The 20,894-nt window shown below is 53.1% G+C and overlaps 2 protein-coding genes across 12 annotated transcripts in view; one reads left to right on the forward strand and one right to left on the reverse strand.

The window, feature by feature from the left end:
* The first annotated feature begins 446 nt into the window (after window positions 1-446).
* DYNC2I2 (dynein 2 intermediate chain 2) lies at window positions 447-20,227 on the forward strand. Of its 2 annotated transcripts, XM_027035304.2 has the most exons (10): window positions 447-647; window positions 3,612-3,686; window positions 11,797-12,045; window positions 16,711-16,820; window positions 17,310-17,467; window positions 18,056-18,165; window positions 18,643-18,810; window positions 19,014-19,246; window positions 19,529-19,686; window positions 19,887-20,227. In XM_027035304.2, the coding sequence occupies exons 1-10, from the start codon at window positions 462-464 to the stop codon at window positions 20,123-20,125; spliced, it is 1,686 nt and encodes a 561-aa protein (XP_026891105.1). In that variant the 5' UTR covers window positions 447-461; the 3' UTR covers window positions 20,126-20,227. The 2 variants fall into 2 exon arrangements, with proteins under 2 accessions (XP_026891105.1, XP_026891107.1); XM_027035306.2 differs by lacking the exon at window positions 3,612-3,686.
* Window positions 20,225-20,894, reverse strand: part of SPTAN1 (spectrin alpha, non-erythrocytic 1) — a 61,468-nt gene continuing 60,798 nt past the window's right edge. For all 10 annotated transcript variants that reach the window (XM_027035297.2, XM_027035303.2, XM_027035302.2 and 7 more), the window contains one exon: window positions 20,225-20,690. In XM_027035297.2, the coding sequence (XP_026891098.1) occupies window positions 20,565-20,690 (126 nt within the window). In that variant the 3' untranslated portion in view covers window positions 20,225-20,564. The remainder of the gene's footprint in view (window positions 20,691-20,894) is intronic.

Genomic DNA, 20,894 nt, shown 5'->3' on the forward strand with positions numbered 1-20,894 from the left:
CAGAAACTACGGAGCAGAGAGTGAGCACCAGGCCTCGAAGTGGCCGCAATCTGGAGCGGGATCTGCTGGGAGCGCCCAACTTTTCCGCTGGGCACTCCCAGGCCCCACAACTCATCAGCGCACTCTGGTCGCAGCCTCCAGTCTTCGCCTCTGCGCCCGGCCGCTCTGCGCCATCTTTGAGCCTGGCACGGTGCCCCACTTCCGCACTTTCCTCCCGGGCCAGGGGTACCCGCACATGCTCAGGCGTGCCCCTCCTGGGGATGGAGTATCCAAAACTGGCCGGGTTGGTCACACACTGGCCAAAAAGAATAATTTATCTCGTTCTCTCAGGTCTCGGAGGTGGCCGTCTGACCCATTAAAAAATGGTGCCTATAGCCTCACCTCCCCAGGCTTCCGCTCTGGAGGCGCAGGGGCGAAGGTCATGTCGCAGTGCGCAGGCGCGACAGGGCGGCGCTATCTCCATGGCAACCCGCGCGCAGCCCGCGCCGTTCCGCCGGGCGGGAAGCGCGGGAGCTGAGGCGCTGGCGACAGGCGGGGCTGCGAGCGCCGGGGGGCCGGGGCGGCCGGGGCCGCTGCAGGACGAGACCCTGGGCGTGGCGTCTGTGCCCTCTCAGTGGAGGGGCGTCCAGGGCATCCGCCGGGAGACGGTGAGGGCGCGGGCCCGACTCGCGGCGACGCGGGAGGGAGGGCGAGGGTCCGTCCGCGCGCGGCCTCCGGGCCAGGTTCTGGGGTCCCCCCGTTTTATTTTTGTATTTTAACCCACGGAGGCCCGCCCTTGTGGCATACCCGTGCCAGTCTCCCCCCAGACCCAACAACAAAAGGGGTTTTCCTTAAAAACATCTGAAGACCCCATGTTTTGAAGGATTTTGTGTGAACCGCAGTTTTCAGGCGTTTTAAACTAACTTTCCTTTAAAAAGAAGAAGGAAGCGCATTTAAGGTCGAGACACACCGGTTTTCCAGTGGTTTAATGAAAAGCACACAAAACGAGGCTTTTTAGAGGAGGCAGGGCTCCCGGGTGCCAGGTCTTCTCCGGAGGGGTCTTTGTGCGGACTTTGAGGGCCTGCTGTGTGCCAAGAGCCGTTCTGGCGCTGGGGACCCGTCCGTGAATGAAGTCCCTCCTGGAGCTGACCTGGGGCCGTTTGCAGGGCAGCGACCATAGGCAACTTACGCAATTAAATTTTGTCGTGTGTCAGAGGGCGAGTAGCGCCATCATGGACAAAAGTAAAAGAAGGGTGCGGGATCAGAAGGACTGGTTTGGAGAGTGAGAGGGTGGGTGGGCCTCACCGAGAAGGCGACAGTTGAGCAAAGACCGGGAGGAGTGAGTGAGCCAAGTGGATACCTGAGGTAGAACCGCCAGACAGCGCAAACTGCAAGTGCAAAGGCCCTGGGGTTGGTGTCGGAGCAGATCTTGTGTTTTGAGGAGGTGGCAGAGCTGGCGAGGAATGAGAGAAGGGGGAGTGGTCCCAGTTGAGGTCAGAGAGGGTCAGGTAGTGCCTTGCAGACCATTGTAGGGATGTTGGCGTCCCCTCGGTGAAAATGGGTATGGGGGGGGGGGGCGTTGTAGGGTGCCGCACATTTACCAGAAGAGGGAACCGAGGCTTAGCTTGCTGCGCGAGTGACCCCATCAGCAGACCTTAGGTCCTCCCGGACACTGGGGAGTTTCCCAATGAAGTCTGAAGTCTAACTCTGGAAGACCGGTTTCTTGCCTCAGGCCAGTAGTGTGCCTGCGGGTCTCGAGCCTGGATTTGATCTACCTGGAAAGCACTCCCCACTTAACCAGGCTGCACAGAAATGGTTCTGGTGAAAACCGAGGTGGGTATTTTAGTTGATCTCCGTCCTTATCACACAGCTCTTGCTTGCTGAAGATTCAGGTTTTAGAAGACTTTAGGCTGGGAACCGCTGAATCCGTCTTTTTTTTTTTTTTTTCCTTACAGAGAATGAAATTGAGGCAGGTTCATTTTCTTGTAACTATAGCTTTAAGCTGTAAGGTTCTAAGAACTAATTCTAACACTGGAGGTGTAAGCTCTCATCTGTGAGGGTGGTTCCCTTGAACTAGCATCCCCTGTCTTGCTGAAGCAGATTTTTTTGTTAAGTTGTAAGAATTTTGCAAGGGTCAGAAGAAGGTAAACGGCTTTTTCCAAAATAGTTTTTTCTCTTTATAAAAGTTGTGTGTCCAAAATTGAGAAAAAATCTGGATATGCAAAAAAAAAAAAAAAAAAAAAAAAGTGGAAATAAAAATCACCCCATTCCCCAGCCATTCGACTTGTACGTGTTTTGTCTGTTTGGCCTCATTTAAAAAAATTTCTTTAAATGTTTATTTATTTTTGAGAGAGACAGAGTGTGAGCAGGGGAGGGGCAGAGAGACAGGGAGACACAGAATCCGAAGCAGGCTCCAGGCTCCGAGCTGTCAGCACAGAGCCAGATGCGGGGCTGGAACCCCTGGACCACGAGGTCATGACCTGATGTCGGATACTGAACAGACTGAGCCACCCAGGCGCCCCTGCCCCATTTTAAAAATAAAAACGGAATCACACTGTGCACAACATTTCATAGACCCAGTTTTTTCACTTAATACATCCTGAACATATGTCCATGTTTAAAAAAATTTTTTTTTTCTAACTTCATTTTATTTAACCAGTCTCTTTTGATGAGTTGTTAGGCAGTTTACATTTTTTTTTCTTATCAGTAAGTCCTGTGATGAGTGTTTTAGCTAATTTTTAAATATAGTTTCTTAATTTTTTAAAAAGTTTTTTTGGAAAAGTTGGACAGTGGTTTTTGGCCCATGTAGTGGCGCAATATTGTAATGTACCTCCATGTTCCATTGATGGATTTTTTTTCTTTTTTAATTTTTTTAGTTTTTTGTTTTTTTCAGATTTTATTTTTATTTTTTATTTTTTTAACTTTTTTTAAAATTTATTTTTGAGACAGAGAGAGACAGAGCATGAACGGGGGAGGGGCAGAGAGAGAGGGAGACACAGAATCAGAAGCAGGCTCCAGGCTCTGAGCCATCAGCCCAGAGCCCGACGCAGGGCTCGAACTCACGGACCGCGAGACCATGACCGGAGCTGAAGTCAGACGCCTAACCACTGAGCTACCCAGGAGCCCCTCAGATTTTATTTTTAAAGTAATCTTTACACCCAACATGGAGCTTGAACTCACGACCCCACGATCAGGAGCCTCATGCTCTACCAAATGAGCCAGCTAGGTGCCCCCCCCCCCCCCGCTTTTTTTTTTTTAATATTAATGGTCTTTGGCCTGACCTGGCTTTTCTTGTCATATTCCAATCTGTTTACAGAGGGATAGGGTCCTGGACTTTGGTTCAAGTCCGGGGTGCACACCCTCTTTAGGGCTTTGGGCCAGTCGCATGATCTCTTCTTCTGCAAAATGGGTCCTTGGTAGAATACTTCCTGAGGGGATGAATGGATCAACCAACGGAACCTGAGCCACCCAGGCACCCCCTTGTGAGGGGTTAAATGAGATTGTGGATAAGAAAACAGTTTGAAAGCCTAGGGCTGCTCGGATGGCAGAGGAGTGTCAGGGACCAGTCCAGCTGCCTGAGATAGAGGGTGCCTAATCATCCCTCCTTGCTCATCTGCGGTTTCTCAAACCAGATGGTTGACACTGGAATGTCCTGGAAACTCCTGAAAAATATGGATGTCTGGCTCCTAGCTGTTCTGGCTAAATTGGTATGTGTTGTGGCTTGAGAATCTGGTTTTATTAAAGCTCCCCAGGTCGTTCTGATAGGTAGCAAAATTTGAGACCACCAATTGAATGCATCCTCCTTTCCAGCAGCAGCATTACCTTTCTGAAGCCAGCCCAATGCTGACCCTAGGAAAATGTGGGCTGTGTTTTTTTTTCATTTTTTAAAAATTGTGGTGGAGAGCCTGACTGGCTCAGTGGGTAGAGCATGTGACTTTTGATCTCAGGGTTGTGAGTTTGAGCTCCATGTTGGGTGCAGGGATTACTTAAAAAACAAAAATTGTGGAAAGATACATATAACAGAGGGACACCCGGCTGGCTCAATTGGTTGAGCAATCGACTCCGGCTCGGGTCATGATCTCACAGGCTGTGAGTTCGAGCCCCGTGTCGGGCTCTGTGCTGATGGCTCGGGGCCTGGAGCCTGCTTCGGATTCTGCGTCTCCCTCTCTCTCTGACCCTCCCCTGCTCGTGCTCTGTCCCTCTCTGTCTCAGAAATAAATAAACATAAAAAAAATTAAAAAAAAAAAGATACATATAATAGAGGGGCACCTGGCTGGCTCAGTCAGTTGAGCGTCCGACTTTGGCTCGGGTCATGATCTTGCGGTTGGTGGGTTTGAGCCCCGCGTCCGGCTGTGTGCTGATGGCTTAGAGCCTGGAGCCTGCTTCGGACTCTGTGTCTCCCCGTCTCTCTGACCCTCCCCCGCTCATACTCTTTCTCTGTATCAAAAATAAATTTAAAAAAACATTAAAAAAAAAAAGTTTGTTAAAAAAAAAATTAAAAAAGGGGGGGAGCCTGGTTGGCTCAGTCAGTTGAGCGTCCGACTTCGGCTCAGGTCATGATCTCGTGGTTTGTGGGTTCCAGCCCCGCATTCGGCTCTGTGCCCACGACTCAGGGCCTGGAGTCTGCTTCCGATTCTGTGTCTCCCTCGCTCTCTGCCCCTCCCCCACTCATGCTCTGTCTTTCTCTGTCTCAGAAACACATAAACATAAAAAACTTTTTAAAAAAAGGTACATATAATAGAAATTTCCCTATTTTTTTTAATTTTTTTTTTAACGTTTATTTATTTTTGAGACAGGGAGAGACAGAGCATGAACAGGGGAGGGTCAGAGAGAGGGAGACACAGAATCTGAAACAGGCTCCAGGCTCTGAGCTGTCAGCACAGAACCCGACGCGGGGCTTGAACTCACGGACCGCGAGACCATGACCTGAGCCGAAGTCGGACGCCCAACCAACCAAGCCACCCAGGCGCCCCAGAAATTTCCCAATTTTTAAGTGTACAATTGAGTGTGTCAAGTACATTCACAATGTGGAACCATCACCACTATCTGGTTCTGGAACTTTTCCATCCATGGAATGCATTTTGACATTCAGGTCTGTGTCCCTGGGACTGTGAGCTCCCAGAGGGCAGGGAGTGGGTCTTGTGTACTTTTGCACCTCCCGGAGGCACCCAGGAAATACTGGGTTGAATAATCTTCTTGTGTGCTGACATCCCACATAGGCTGCGACTCTCCTCCCCTGCTTGGAGTTCAACTAGCTGCCTGCCCACCGGCTCTTCCTTGTTCCCAGGCTGCCTCTTCGCCTTGGTGGCTTCTGTAGCCAATGTCACCCCCTGCTGGAGGGCGTTTGTTTTGAACCTGGGTCTGGCCTGTTACAAATTTTCAAGGAGAATTAAATCCGTGGTTCCCTACCTTTGGGTTTGCTACACAGTTTCCATACTAGATTTTTTTTTTCAAGGGGCATGAGAGCACACTGAAAGACCAAGACGACACCAAGGTAGTCAGCAGTAATTGCATCTCCAAGGTTGTGTAGCCTAACGCATCTCTCAACTTCCATGGAAACGTCTGCGATTGTCCTCTTGGTTGGCTCTTGGCTCCACGCTCTTCTCTGAGTAGCTGTTTGTTGCCCCGATATACTAAGAGGCAAGTTCACGTGAACCGGAGATTGTTCCGTTACTCTGCGTTCTCAGAGGCCTCTGGTGAGACAGTTGTCCCTGTATCCCACCACGAAACCCACTCAGCTGGAGGCGCCTGGGGGGCTCAATCGGTTAAGTGTCCAACTTTGGCTCAGGTCACGGTCTCACGGTTCATGAGTTTGAGCCCCGCATCGGGCTCTGTGCTGACGGCTCCGTCTGGAGCCTGCTTCTGATTCTCTGTCTCCCTCTCTCTCTGTCCCTCCCCTACTCACACTGTGTGTTTCTGTCTCTCTCAAAAGTAAATAAATTAAAAAAAAAAAAAGGAAACCAACCCACTCAGCTCAACTTCGCATCTAAGACATTCCTGTCTCACCTTGTCTGCTCATTAGCTGTGAATTGTGCCTCACACCTGGGTCAAATTGTGGTGCTCGCTCATGGGGTTTGCAGTGTGGGCCCAGAGACGCTGGCTCAGGCCGGAGTCCTCTCTGCTCCCATCACACCTGGGTTCTCATCAGGTGTGTGTGCAGGACTTGATGGGGAAGGGGGTGGAAGGGGGGGAGGCCTTGGGGGTGACGGCCACCTGAGGACAAGGGAAATTCTGGGGAGGAGGATCAGAAGTGGGCCCGCTGGATGTGGCAAGGTGACAGCGACAGGCCACACGCACCCCACCTGCCCAGCAGCGTCCTTCAGGTGGGCTTAACAGCGTCCCTCAGCCTCCTCATGCTCCCTCAGAGCATGGTCTGTGCTGTGGGGGTGGGGTGGGGGCAAGAGGCGATGGACTCTGGGCTGTGGCCCTGGGAAGCATACAGATGGGTGAGACCCACAGGTGGGGTCTGAGTAACAGCCCTCTGCACCTGCAGCCTCAGCATCATCCGGGGGCTTGTTCACAAAGCACACTCTCGGCCCCCCTGCTGGAGGTGGCAGCTTGTGTTTTAGCAAGCTTCTGAGGGATTCTGGGGCCTGCCCGTTGAGAAGTCAGGTCTAGAATGTCTTTGAGGTCCTTTTGCACTCGAGTCAGACGTGCTGGCCCAGGCTGGTTGATGAAATGAGATGCTGTGTGCCGCTTCTATTTGCTGGTAGTGGTTAGTACCCAAGGGACTGATGGGGGCTTGGCTTCCCTTTGCACATCATCTGAGACCTTCAAAGACGCATTCTCTCTGGATGGCGATGTTCCTCAGTCATAGGACACATCTTAAAAATAGGTGTGTTTCACAGATGGCCTGTGTATTTAATCTAGTTTTCCCCTGAAGAGCTATTATTAAACAATTGGAATGTTTTATAAACAATACATTGTAGAGTCGAGGAGATCTAGAATGTATAAAATTAAATAATCTCTGTACCCAGCATGGGGCTTGAACTCATGACCCCAAGATCAAGAGTCACGTGCTCTACTGACTGAGCCAGTTTGGCACCCCTAGAATGTATTTCTTTTTAAGAGTTTTATTTATTTATTTTGAGAGATGGAAAGAGAGAATCCTAAGCAGGCTCTGCACTGTCAGCCAGGCACCCCTAGAATGTGTATATGCATGTATGTTATGTATGTATGTATATATGTATGTGTGTATTTATTTATTTATTTACTTATTTAAGTTTATTTATTTTGAGAGGTGAAAGAGAGGGAGAGAGAGCCCCAAGCAGGCTCCATACTGTCAGAGTGGAGCCTCATGTGGGGCTTGATCCCACAAACTGTGAGATCATCACCTGACCTGAAATCAAGAGTCAGACACTTAACCGACTGAGCCACCCAGGTGCCCCTAGAATGTATATTTTTAGTAAGAAAGTGACTGTTCTACTCATGACTTTGAAGTACTCATGCCTCATAGTGATACCCCCTGAATACATTTTTCTGGCTGGCTGGTTTCTGAATGACTGAGTCACACATGAGGACAGTTAACCTGACATTGGTCAATCTCAGTCTGAACCTGAATGCAAGGCAGAGCCCAGTATTCTCTCAGCACACCCCTCGGGGGGGGCCTGGGGTGGTGGCTGATCACCTGACCCAGTGGGGCCGTTTCCTCTGTCATCACCAGTGTTCCTGAAATTGATCGGCCAGTCCTAGATGCCAGCTAGAGGCCTATTATTTCAGAAGTGAGGTGTTGAGGGGTATTGACCTGGGAGTCAGGGAGCCTTCCTAGGGGTCAGTGTAGGACTCTGATAGCAAGTGACAGAAACCAGCCCAAACCAGCTCCTGTCAAGCACTTCTCTTCAGGATGCCGGGATGTCTCCTGGGCCTCTGAAGGTGCAGCTGGTCCTGAGGAATCTAGGAAACTTTGGGGGTCCCCCACCTCTCAACTCTGATGTTACCATGTATCCCCCGAGGCCTGTCTCTGCTTGTCTCCTGGTTGTGGCCCTGGCTAATTGTTGGGGCCAACGTTTCCAGGTTTCAGTTCTAGGCATATGCCATCTTGTTAAATCTGTCTCTGTTGTGAATTTCCCTGAGAGAGCTTGATTGGCCCAGCCTAGGTTCGCGTCCACTTCTCATCTAGTCAGAAGCTACAGTCCTGGTATTGGGATACATTTGGTGGCTTGGGTAGGAGTCCTGACATTCTGGGTGTCTGCAGGCTCTCCTGGGGGCAGGAGAGCTGGGCTCCCACACTGGGTTCTGGTCCCTGAATCTCACTGCCTTCCTCTCTGCTGCAGGTCACTGGGACTTCAGACTCCACAGCGTGGTGACTGGTGATCTTGGTTTGGGAATTGTTCTGTTTCCCTTGGCCACACCTCCCAGTGTGATTAAAGTCTGGTCCCAGTCCCTCCTGTAGTACCTCTGCCTCTGAGGTGTGGGAGCCCAGCATCCTTAACACTCCTCTTCCTGACCTTGCTGAGGCCCAGGAAGCAAGGATCTCATTCTTCCCTGACTTCTTCTCTGATGTCTCAGAGGGCTTGTTATGGGAGCCTCAGTCCAGCCACACACTGCCTGGCACAGAAGGTACCAGTCTACACAGGGTATCCTTGGGCAAGCCCTTCCCTTCTGGAGGCTTTGGGGCTTCATCCCCAGATGGGATGGGATGTATGGGACGGATCAGGGTCGGGCCAGATAATCAGATCTTGAACTATGGGAACTACTTAGTTGTCCCAGAGTGAAAAGAGAATAATGATAGTAGCTTCCTACCAATTCACAGAAAAAATTGTGGGTGCAGCGTGTCATTGGTTTTAAGTTTTTTTTTTCCTCTGTGAATTTTCCCTAGTGTTTTGACATTTGTCTTTTGTCTGAATAAGCAAGCAGCAAAGAAATATTTAAGAAAAAATTTTAATGTTTATTTATTTTTGAGAGACAGAGACAGAGCACGAGTGGGGGAGGGGCAGAGAGAGAGAGAGGGAGACACAGAATCAGAAGCAGGCTCCAGGCTCCGAGCTGTCAGCACAGAGCCCATCGCGGGGCTCGAACCCACAAACTGTGAGATCATGACCTGAGCTGAAGTTGGACGCTCAACCGACTGAGCCACCCAGGCGCCCCAGCAAAGAAATATTAATGGAAGTAGATGGAAAGGTAACAGCTTGCTATCTTGTGGACATTTTTGTCTTAGATTAAGTCATTGGGGTAACATTCTTTTAGAAACTTTTTCTGAGTTTATCTGATGTGATGAGTGTCCAGGATGTTAGACTGGGTGAGAACACCATGGCTGAGGGACAGTTTCGTGTCACAGGTCAGACTGCCTGAATTCAAGCCCTACTGTGATCACCTCTTTGCCGTGTGGTCTTGGGTGAATTACTTCTTTGTGCCTTAGCGTCCATGTTAGTAATGCAAAAATAGGAGTTTTTTCATAGGGTGGTTGTGAGGATGAATAAGATATGGGTAAAACTTTTGGGACAGTGCCTGAGTTAGCACTTAGTAACTAACACTCTCGCCATCGTTGTGGCTTCTGGAAGTTTGATTTTCACCCAGTCTCTTAGAATTTTGGCTCAGGCTGTATACTTTCTTTACTTTCTTTTCTTTTTCTTTCTTCTTCTTCCTCCTCCTCCTCTTCTTCTTCTTCTTCTTCTTTTTTTTTTTTTTACATTTTATTTATTTTTGTGAGACAGAGAGTCAGAGCACGAGCAGAGGAGGGGCAGAGAGCGAGGGAGACACAGAATTTGAAGCAGGCTCCAGGCTCCGAGCTGTCAGCACAGAGCCCGACATGAGGCTCCAACCCATGAACCGTGAGATCATGACCTGAGCTGAAGTCAGATGTTTAACCAACTGAGCCACCCAGGCGCCCCAGGCCTGTATGCTTTCTGATCCTCATGCCCATCCACGAATTCCTCAGTGGGCACGCTCCCTTGGTGGACCCCTCCAGTGCTGTGGTTTCAAGTCACGTCTCTGTCGGATGTTCTCCAGAGCCTCACGCCTTGCAACCGCCCTCGGAAGCCTCAACGCCTCCGTGTGGATGGGAGGCATCTCGGTCTAAACGAGGCCCAGGAGAATTGCTTCCGTGTTCTCTTTTCCCAGAATTTGCCATCGCATTCCACTGGTCATCAGACCTGTCCTCTGCTCCTCACTTCTTCCCGAGCGGCCAAAAAGGCATGGCCCTGCTTACAACCCACTCAGGCCACACCTTGTGGCTCTCAGACACCTCCTGGCCTTGCCCTTTGCTCAGGCCACCCTCCTTACCCACTGTGGCCAGGCACGCCACCTGCTGTCCAGTCTCGGAGCACGGAAAGTTTTCCACTGCAAGGTTTTGCTCTGGCCTCCCCCTCCCATCTCTGTCCAGGCCCCTCCTCTGCAGCTCTCCCCTTGTCCTTCGCACCTCAGCCCAAGTGCCGTTTCCCCAGAGACCTCCCTGCTGTTCCCTTCTCTCCCACACATCTGCTGCACTTGGCACCATAGGTAGTTGGTGGGTATCTTCTTGTTCGTGTACCCCCAACCCCTGTGGAAGCTGCTCGGGCACAGGGATTTTGCACATTTTGTTTTCTGCTGTATCCACAGTACCCAGACAGTGCCTGGCAAGTGGACACTCAGTAAATAATGTGTGTGTGTGTGTGTGTGTGTGTGTGTGTGTGGTGTAAAGGAAATATATGTAAATAGTATATGTGTAATACATATAGTCTATGTGTGTATACAACATAATACATACAGTGTAGTGGAGATAGATATATAAAAATATATGTACATATATCTTGTCTAAATGGGCTTGTGCCGTGTGCCAAATATGTGCAAAGTGCTGTGGGTATAGAGATCAGACAGGGTTCTGATGCCGGAGGAACTCCATTTAATGGGAGGTGGATAAGAAAAGACAATTTAGTGGAATGTGATGGGGAGCGTGGGGACAGGTGTTTCATGTACTAGGAAGAGCTGCCCCTGTGTGGGGCCCGCTCCCTTCCTTTAGGCTTACTAGCACTGGCCTAGTGCACAGCCCTGCCCTCCCAAGCCCGAGCCAGGTGGGGGAGGTGCACAGGGGTTCCGGGTCTCGCCGTTGCCCTGCACGTTCAGGTGCCTGGTGAGGGGCTGTGTAAGCAGAGCCTCTTGCAGATGACGATCTGCTAGGCCCCCTCATTTGATAAATGATGGGTCCTGTCCATAAGAAAGGGAGGCTGGTAGTTCCTTCCCTGATCTGATGTCTATCCCTGTGGCCAGCTAAAGAGGGGACAAGGAATTGGAGACAGAGGGCAGGGTGGAGAAAAGAGGCAGCTGGGAGAAGCCTGCCTTCTTTCTACCAACTAGCTCATCACAGACTCACCTGCTTCCTTTGATCATGGGGGCACCTTGGAAGGGGCCTGCGAAGGGAGGGAGATGCTGGTGGCCAGGTCTGCGATGCTTCCCTGTGCTGGTTGGGATGACCACTGCTGGCTGTAATATTACAGGATTCTTATTGTTGTCAGGATCTTCAAAAGGGCACTCCAGCATCCCCTCCAAATGGTGTCCTAGTGTCACCGAAAGTCCTGGGTCAGGCTCTTACTGGATCATGTTGACCACCCCTGAACCACTCACTGTGGCCCAGTGCACATAGGAGGGTTGAGGGATCATCTTCACCCATAGCGCACAGATCGGGCTCCTCCTTTGAAAGATGGGCCAGTTACAAGAGCAAAGGGACAGACTGGGGCAGGCAGGATGACCAGAGGCCCATTGGCCCGAGGGTAAGCAGCAGCGCGGGAGGGGTGCTGTTTAGTAGGGGGAACAGAGTGCCCAGGCAGGCGGTCACTAGTGACCTGGGTTGACTGGTGACCACTGACCGCTGACCGGTGACCACTGGGTTTTGATTTTCTGCAGAAAAGTTGCCAGACGGCAAGCATTGCCACTGCTGAAGCGTCTGTCCAGACCCGGAAGCATGCGGATGCTGAGGTGCAGACCGAGGTCCCTGCACCGGTCAGCGCTCGGACTGTGGCCCAGCACGACAGCCCCAGGCTTGCAGCCTTTCTTCGGAGGGTGGAGGCCATGGTTATTCGAGAGCTGAATAAGAACTGGCAGAGCCACGCTTTTGACGGCTTCGAGGTGAACTGGACAGAGAAGCAGCCAACGGTAGGGAACTGCAGCCTGGGACGCCCTCCTCCTCTGCCCCAGCTTGAGCCTCGCCCGTCCCCGTTTGAAGTCCTCTTAGGCCAGATGCTGTTAATAGCAATAATAGTAACTGCGTTCATGGAGGTCTTACTTTTTGCCAGGTGCTGAGCTGAGTTTTATGAGAGTAAGTCATCGAGCCTTCTCTGCTGTCAAGAAGTAGTTTGTGGTTACCTCCATTTACAGCTGGGGATGGGGAGGCTCCTGAGTTGAAACGATTTTTCTGGGATCACATGGAGCTAGTGAGCAGTAGAGGCAAGGCTTGAACGTGGGGAGTCTGACTCTGGACCAGACTTTGTCCACTGCTCGGCTGTCTCCCCTGGCACCATGTGGTGAGGGCTCTCTGTGCCATCTCATTTACTCCTCAGCACAGCGGCATGAGGCGGTACTTGGATGACCTCTGTTTTATAGACAAGGCCCAGAGAGGCTAACTGACTTGTCCACGGTCACCCAGCTGTAACGGGCCAGGCTGGGATTTGAGCCCTGGTCTGTCTGGTTTCACTGCCATGCTCTAGTGACTTCAGTGTCTCTGAGGCTCAGCTCAGAGTGACCCTGTACACTTAGGTGTCCGGCCGCACAGGCAGGCTAGGCTTTGAGATGAATGGGGGGCTCTTGGCTTTTGCTCCGTGCTGGGCCTCAGCCTCCCCTGTGGACAGACTGCTCGCTCACGGCTGCGGGCCCTCGACTGGGGAGCCTTGGAGTTCTGAGCCAAACTTTTTTTTTTTTATACAGTGCTTTCTTCCTGTAGAAACAGATGAGTAACTATGTATTCAGAGGTCATAGCCCTGTTCTAGCCCCTCCCCCTCCTCTGCCCTCTTCCCACCAAGTCACTGGAAGGCATGGGAAAATCAGTTTGAGGGAAGTCCTCAAACTCACTCTGAAATGCAGTTGCCGAGGCCATACCTCAGTGGGCAGTCACTGACTCCTTATAAGCCGGGCACAAGAAGGGCTCAGGGAAGAGGAAGAGCCCAGCATGTTGTCTCTCCTTGCCATTGCTTGTGCCCCCCGCCCCCACCGCCCACCACCCAATTTTACAGAGGTTAAGCTTTTGTTCTTTATTATTAGCACGTTCCCACATTTCTATGGATTAACTTGGTCCAAGTGTGTGTTACTTTCTCCCCCTTTAAAAAATACGGTTTTTTCCTTTAAAAAATTTTTTTTAATGTTTATTTATATTTGAGAGAGAGGGCGAGAGAGAGACAGACCATGAGCAGGAGAGGGACAGAGAGAGATGGAGACCGAATCCAAAGCAGGCTCAAGGCCCCGAGCTGTCAGCACAGAGCATGATGCGGGGCTCGAACTCACAAGCCGTGAGATCGTGACCTTAGCTGAACTCGGACCCTTATTAACAGATTCAGCCACCCAGGTGCCAAAATATCTGTGTTCTGACTACAGAAGCAATGTATGTTCATTATAACAAGTCCAGAACATATACCATGTAGACAGTGGGAGGGGACACTTTGTTCCCACGCCCACACGCCTTTAGAGTCTTCTCTGTGTGACACTAACACAAGCATTATTACTAGTGTTGTCACTGAGAACGTTTTAAACAAGTGGAAAGCACTGTACGTTTTCCTGATGACCTTTCTCACTTCGAGCTTTCCATGTCAGTTCCTACAAAGGTGCTGTAGGCGTCCCAGCGGCTACACTGGGTCCCACTGCACGGACATGTCGTCCTTTATCTGAGTCCCCTGTGGGTGGACGCCCAGCTTCACTTCTAGAGAGGTATCCTCCAGAAGCGGGAGGGTAGGCGGGAGATCAGTCTGCACCCTTTGAGTGGCAGCCTGGTGAGCTGGCCCTGGACAGCCCCACATGTTAGCGGTGCGCGAGCATTGGGCAGAGGAGGGTGTTAGCAGTTTGCTGTTACATCACATCGACAGCGAGTCTGTCCTCCCACTTCTTGTTTTGCATCAGTTCTTTGTTGATTCCCTCATGATGGAATTACTGTCTTGGGGTTTTTCTCTCTACTTCTGTCAATGTGTTGGCCTTGACATTTCATCATTGTCCTTGGCACTGCTGTAGTAGCTCTGGAAGGGCTGGGATGCTGCTCTTAACGAGAAACCATAATGTTAGAATTCTAAAATCGGTGGGACAACCTTGTGGAAAGCTTAGAAATCGGAGACAAGGAAGAGACCACCCAGGGTCTCCCACTGGAACCGCCGACCTCCTGGTTCTGTTGTTTCCTGCCTCTTGTTTCACACGTGTGTTGACAGCTGTGAGTCACTGTGGCCAGCCTTGGGGTCTTTTCTGGTCGGGAGCAAAGCCTGTTCTGTGTTGTCAGGTTGCTACGGAGACTTCACACGTGTCCTTTTGAAACACCTAATTGGAGCCTGGGTGGCTCAGTTGGTTGAGCATCTGACTAGTGATTTCTGACTGTTGGTCTCATGGTCATGAGATTGAGCCCCACATTAGGCTCTGCACTGAGCGTGGAGCCTGCTGGAGATTCTCTCTCTCCCTCTCCCTTTGTCCCTATTTTGCTTGCACACGCTCTCTCTCGAAAAAATAAAAATAAATAAAAATAAAATGCCACCTAATGTTTCATCCATACACTTTATTTTTTTGAGCCGAGTTTATCCAGGTGTGTTCTCTGTGCAGACAGTTCACCCTTTGTGCCGGTCTGAGTCTTTTTTTTTCTTTTTTCTTTTTTTAATGTTTATTTGAGGAGGGGGGAGGAGAAAGCAAGCAGGAAGGGAGGGGCAGAGAGAGAGGGAGGCAGAGGATCTGAAGCAGGCTCCGTGCTGACAGCAGAGATCCTGATGCGAGGCTCGAACTCACGAACTGTGAGGTCGTGACCTGAGCCGAAGTCAGACGCTTAACTGACTGAGCCACCCAGGCATGGCCATGCCATTCTGAGTCTTGGCCAACACGTGTCTGCCACAGTGAAGGTGTAGAGAAGTCCCTTGTCCCCCTGCTTCTCCCACGTTGTAGGTTTATCTTCAGATTTTAAAGTGCACTGGGTATAAGCAGTGGGTTGCAGGTATACGTGGTGTTGTGACAAATAACTTAATGTCTGTGGTGCCTTTCTGATGTACACTTTAGTTGAACATGATGTAAAAAAGTGCACAAACCTCAAGTGTCCAGGCCTGTGGCTTTCCAAAGTAAAACATTTCTGTGGAGCCAGAACCCAGATCAAGAAACCGAATGTGATCAGACCCCAAAGGTTTGTTTCCTTCCTTTCTTTCCCCTTCCCTTCCTTCCTTCCTTCCTTCCTTCCTTCCTTCCTTCCTTCCTTCCTTCCTTCCTTCCTTCCCTTCCTTCCTTCCTTCCTTCCTTTCTCTTTCTTTCTTTCTTTCTTTCTTTCTTTCTTTCTTTCTTTCTTATTTTTCCTGATGTTTATTTATCCTTGAGAGAGAGAGATACACAGCATGAGTAGGGGAAGGGCAGAGAGAGAGGGAGATGCAGAATCCAAAGCAGGCTCCAGGCTCCAATCTGTCAGCACAGAGCCTGGCGCGGGTCTGAACTCAACAAATTGCAAGATTATCACCTGAGCCGAAGTCAGATGCCCAACTGGCTGAGCCACCCAGGCACCCCCCCAAAAAGGTTTTCTTGAGTTCCCTCCACCTCCTACCACACTTGACAGCTTTTTTTTAATCTTTAAAAAATTTTTAAGCAATCTCTGTGCCCAGCGTGGAGCTTGAACTCACGACCCTGAGATCCAGAATTGCATGCTCCAGGGACAGAGCCAGCAGGGCGCCCCTGTAAACGTGTGTGCTCAGTTCTCTTGGGCGTGTACCTAGGGGCAGAATTGCTGGGTTGTGTGGTGCCTCTATGTTTTAGCTTTTGAAGACCCACCAGACTGTCTCCCCACCGTGGCCTTGCCGTTCTCCGTCCTTGCTAGCCGTGTGTGAGGGTTCCCACCATACAGCTTTTTACACGTTTTAGATTCTTTCCATCGGGTAGTTTCTTTATATGGAGCCATAAGGTCGAGGAGTACGCAGCTTTTCACAGACGTTTTGATCTGTGTGGCACATCCCCTCCCAGAAACCTTGGGCTGACCGCTCACAGTGGCCAGCACTGCCAGCCTTTTCATTTGGTGTGCCAGGCTGCTATGGGCTGAGAGGGAAGCTGCCAGAGGTTTAAAAAAAAATTTTTTTTTTAATGTGGTAGAATATTCATAAAATTGTAACCATTAAAAAAATTGCTTTAATGTTTATTTGTTTTTGAGAGAGAGACAGAGTGCAAGCCAGGGAGGGGCAGCCCAGAGCCCGACGTGGGGCTCAGACTCACGGACCGCGCGATCATGACCTGAGCTGAAGTCGGACGCTGAACCGACTGAGCCACCCGGGCGCCCCAAACTGTAACCATTTCCAGGTGCATAGTCTAGTGGCACGTACAGCACCATCCAGTTCCAGAAGCCAGAGCTTTTAAAACTGTGTACAGAACAGGGTCTTACTCTGAGCCAGAACCTGGCATCTGTCTCGGTTCGTAAGATCCTTTCTTCTGGGTTTCTGGAAGTATCCTATTTGGGGTGGTGTTGGGATGAAAGCTCTACATTTCCCTCCAGGACCGGGCAGTGGACCTGGGTGGCTTTGGAGGTCCAAGCTTGTATGTCGTGTTTTTTAGGTGGCTACAAGGCCGCCTGTTGGGTGGCTCTGTAGCTCAGGGCTAGGGATGGTTTGTCTCTTTCAGGTCATGTGTCTGCACACCCTGGGCTACCCCGCAGCCCAGGGGCAGGGTCTGCATGTGACCAGTGTCTCCTGGAACACCACCGGCTCCGTGGTGGCCTGTGCCTATGGCCGGTGAGTGGCAGCAGGGGTGGCTGTGGGGCAATGGGAGGTCCTCAGACTCTGGTTTAAGCCTCTTTCTCCCTGTCTGTGTGGTGAAGGTTGGCCTGGAGCTTGGCCATTCTGGGAGTCTTTTTATTCTCGAGGCTGCCTAGGCACCAGGTTGGCTGGAAAGAGCAGCAGAGGGAGGGGCTTAGAGCCCATAGTCCTGGTGCCCACCCGCCAGCATAGGGCAGTGCGCCCTGGGCCTGCCCCCTCTTCTCCGTGAGCCATTTCCTGATGGGCCACAGTTCCCCCACCCTGCTATCGTGTGGACCCATCTTGGTTCTCGGGAACCCTTTTCTAGAGAAGGTCCTGCCACTGTGCTATGGAGGAACCTGTGCCACTACAGCACCCAGAACGGATCTGGGGGCGGTGGGTGGGTGGCGGGTCTGGTGCTAGGAGCAGGGCAGGGGCGAGATCCTGGCCTCGGGGCAGAGCCGGCTCAGGCATGTCCCTGTGCAGGTTGGACGACGGGGACTGGAGCACACTGAAGTCCTTCGTGTGTGCCTGGAACCTGGACAGGCGAGGCCTGAACCCCCAGCAGCCGTCAGCGGTGGTGGAGGTGCCCAGCGCCGTCATGTGCCTGGCCTTCCACCCCACGCAGCCGTCCCATGTCGCAGGTGAGCCGTCTTCTGCTCCCCACCCTGTGCAGGGTGCCCACAGGGGAGCTCTCCACTGGGCCCTAGGCCCCCAGGCACGGCTGGGGCAGGTCTGCTTGGGGAGCAGAGCCCTGGGCTCAGGTGAGGATGCCGTGCCAGTTGTGGAGCGTGGAGGAGGAGGATGGGGAGGAAAGGGGGGGGGGGGGGAGGAAGAAGGGGAGGGGGAGGAGGTGGTGGGGGCGTTGGCGGGTCCTCGCTGAGTCTTGGTGGGGTGTGGGCCATGCAAGGGTGCAGCCTGGTCAGGACTCGAGGCAGGGCGACATGGGCACCCTCGGGGAGCCATGGGTGGTGACAGGAGCCACACGTGTTGGGAAAGGGGTTGTGCGGGAGGGCACGGCAGGGTGCCGGGCCTGGAGATCAGCCTGACGGTGGGTGGGTGGGGGCACAGCAGGCCGGAGTGGGGGGAGGGCAGGACTTTTCCTCCCCCGGGCGACTCTGGGGAAGCGGTTCCCCGTCCTTGCACCCTGGGCGGGCGGGGCTGGTGCTGGGTTGGGGCACCAGGTTGTTGCGCGTGAGTCAGCTCTTGTCCGGGCGCGCTTGGTCCCGCAGGCGGGTTGTACAGTGGTGAGGTGCTGGTGTGGGACGTGAGCCATCCCGAGGACCCGCTGCTGTGGCGCACGGGCCTGACGGACGACACGCACACCGACCCTGTGTACCAGGTCAGAGCAGTGGGCCGCGGTGGGGGCGGGGAGGCACCTTCCCCTTCTCCCTGAGCTGAGTGCTGCTGTCGCTGGCCTGCTCCTTGAGGTGAAACGGAAGAGAGGGGGCCTGCTCGCACAGCCACAGCAGGTCACCAAGGAGTTGGCAGTTAGGGACAGAGGCCTTCGGCATTCTTTGGCATTCTTAGCTCCCCGGGCACGCCCAGGCCCTGGGCCATTCCCAGCTCCCCCAACTTCCGAGTGGCCATGTGGGGCTCCCAGCTATCCTGGCGTCTCAGGGAGGGAGCTCGGAACCCTCGGGTCTGCCCCCAGGTGTGTGAGGCGGTTCCGGGCCTCCCCCAATTCCCCCTTTGGTTTTCCCGCAAGAGAAGGGGTAGTTGGGGGATGAGGGTGACCGCCGGTCTTGCTGGGAAATGGGGGCAGCCTGGGGAGCAAGCAGCTCTTTCTTGACCTTGGTCCTGTACCCTGTTGTCCCAGGTGGTTTGGCTACCTGAGCCCCGGCACAGCCACCGCTTCCAGGTGCTGAGTGTGGCCACGGACGGGAAAGTGCTGCTCTGGCAGGGGGGCGGGGCGGGCCAGCTGCAGCTCACGGAGGGCTTCGCCCTGGTCGTGCAGCAGCTTCCGAGGAACACCAAGCTAAAGAAGGTACGTGGGGCCCCAGCTGCCGCCCCCGCCCGCCTGCCCACCGTAGGACCCCCGCAAGTGGGCCTTGGTGGGTGGCGGCAGGCGGCACGGGCAGCGGTGCTAGCAACTGAGGTCCCGTGGCTCCCGCTCGTGTGACCGGGCTCTTGTGGGACTCTGACCAGATTCCCTTGGCTCTGTCTGCCCTGCCATTCATTTCTCCACAGCCTCCCCGGGGGGAGACCGAGGTGGGTGCTACGGCGGTGGCTTTCTCCGGCTTTGACCCCAGCCTCTTTGTTCTGGGCACGGAAGGTGGCTTCCCGCTCAAGTGTTCCCTGGCAGCAGAAGAGGCCGCTCTCACGCGGATGCCTAGCTCTGTGCCCTTGCGGGCCCCGGCACGGTTCACCTTCTCTCCCCATGGTGGTCCCATCTACTCTGTGAGCTGTTCCCCCTTCCACAGGTAGAGGAGGCCACAGGGCACCTGGCACAGGGAGGGTGAGGAAGCCCCATAGAGCCGCCTACAGGGCCTGTGGTCTGGCCTGGGCCCAGGTCTTCGCTATTTGAGCCCTCCTACCCGGCGCTCGGGTGGTTGGCTCCCGGGGATTGGCCCTTCTCTCCCTAAGGGGATTCCCAGTTTGGGGGTCCACGGAGACTTTTCAGGAACGTGACAGCCCAGGGGGAGTTGGGCAGGACACCCGGTACTCATCCCCTTGCCTGGCTCTCTGCCCTTCTTCCGGTCCAGGAATCTCTTCCTGAGTGCGGGGACCGACGGCCACATCCACCTGTACTCCATGTTGCAGGCCCAGCCCCTGGCCTCCCTGCAGCTGTCCCACAAGTACCTGTTTGCCGTGCGCTGGTCCCCAGTGCGCCCCTTGGTGTTTGCGGCTGCTTCCGGGGAAGGTAGGAAATAGGACGATAGGCTCAGATCCATTTAAGTGATACGGGCCCAGCACGTACTTGGAATTCTGAGCTGGGGAGAGGCAGCAGGTGGGGGAAGGAGGGCTAAACCAGGTAGACTTCTCTTGTGCCGTGAGTTTCTCTTCCTGGGTGCACAGGCCACTGTTCTGGGCCTCTTGTCCCATGATTCTCTCTCCCTGCAGGTGATGTGCAGCTGTTTGATCTACAGAAAAGCTCCCAAAAACCCACAGTTTCAATCAAGCAAACCCAGGATGATAGCCCGGTCTACTGTCTTGAGTTTAATCGCCAACAGACTCAGCTCCTGGCTGCCGGTGACGCCAAGGGCACTGTAAAGGTGTGGCAGCTGAGCACCGAGTTCACTGAACAAGGACCCCGGGAGACAGAGGACCTGGAGCAGCTGGCAGCAGAGGTGGCCACCTGAGGACAACCGGGGTGGGGGTGGGGGGTTGGGGGCAGGAGCAAGCTGCACCTGAGCTGAGCTCTGGAGTTCCGACAGAGGCCGAATGAAGACAACACGAGCTTCTGGGGGAGTCAAGTCATTTATTTGTCTTTCACATGAAAACAAAAGGGAGGGGAGAGAACAAGAGGGGATCTGGCCCGCCGCCGAGATTGCCGAGTCGGAATGGGGCAGCGGGCTTCACGAAGGGAATCTGGGTCCCCACGGCAACGGGGCAAGTGCGACTTGACCGGAAGCGGTTTATCGAAGCACCATTTTCTACTAAGTCTTCTCCCAGGCTAAGCGGACTTAAGCTCACATCGGAAAGTAACACTGGAATATTTTAAGAGCACAGAGAGGAGGTGTCATGCAGCAAGGCAACGGCAGGGCGGGCAGCGTGGGCCGGGCGGAGCAAGGAGCGGGATCAGTTCACGAAGAGCGAGCGGGTGAACTCCACGTAGTCGAAGGCGGTGGGGAGTTCGCGGCCCTTGCCATCCACGTAGGGCTTCATGTGGGAGACGCAGTAGTCGGCTTGTTCCCGAGTCAGGTTCTGGAGGGGAAGGGACCACACCTGTCAGTCCAGTCCGCTGACACCCGGGGGAGGTGCGGACATCGGGAATGTCCCTGCCCAGAGACCACAGCCACTTCTAAGAGCCGCTTCAGACAGGTCTGGAGTGAGTTTTACTGGTAAATGGGGATAAAATGCCTGCACCCAGAAGAAGAGGGCTCAAAAGGGAGGTTTGTTAACTTAGAC

The sequence above is a fragment of the Acinonyx jubatus genome, chromosome D4 (assembly GCF_027475565.1).
Source record: "Acinonyx jubatus isolate Ajub_Pintada_27869175 chromosome D4, VMU_Ajub_asm_v1.0, whole genome shotgun sequence".
In the NCBI taxonomy this organism is placed as follows: Eukaryota; Metazoa; Chordata; class Mammalia; order Carnivora; family Felidae; genus Acinonyx; species Acinonyx jubatus.

What these genes read in the sequence shown, in the direction of transcription:
- DYNC2I2 (XM_027035304.2), top strand. Translation starts at nt 462, where the DNA reads ATGGCAACCCGCGCGCAGCCCGCGCCGTTCCGCCGGGCGGGAAGCGCG. An exon ending in ACACCGACCCTGTGTACCAG is followed by an intron (nt 18,166 to 18,642) that starts GTCAGAGCAGTG and finishes CTGTTGTCCCAG; the next exon opens with GTGGTTTGGCTACCTGAGCC. An exon ending in AGCTGTTCCCCCTTCCACAG is followed by an intron (nt 19,247 to 19,528) that starts GTAGAGGAGGCC and finishes CTTCCGGTCCAG; the next exon opens with GAATCTCTTCCTGAGTGCGG.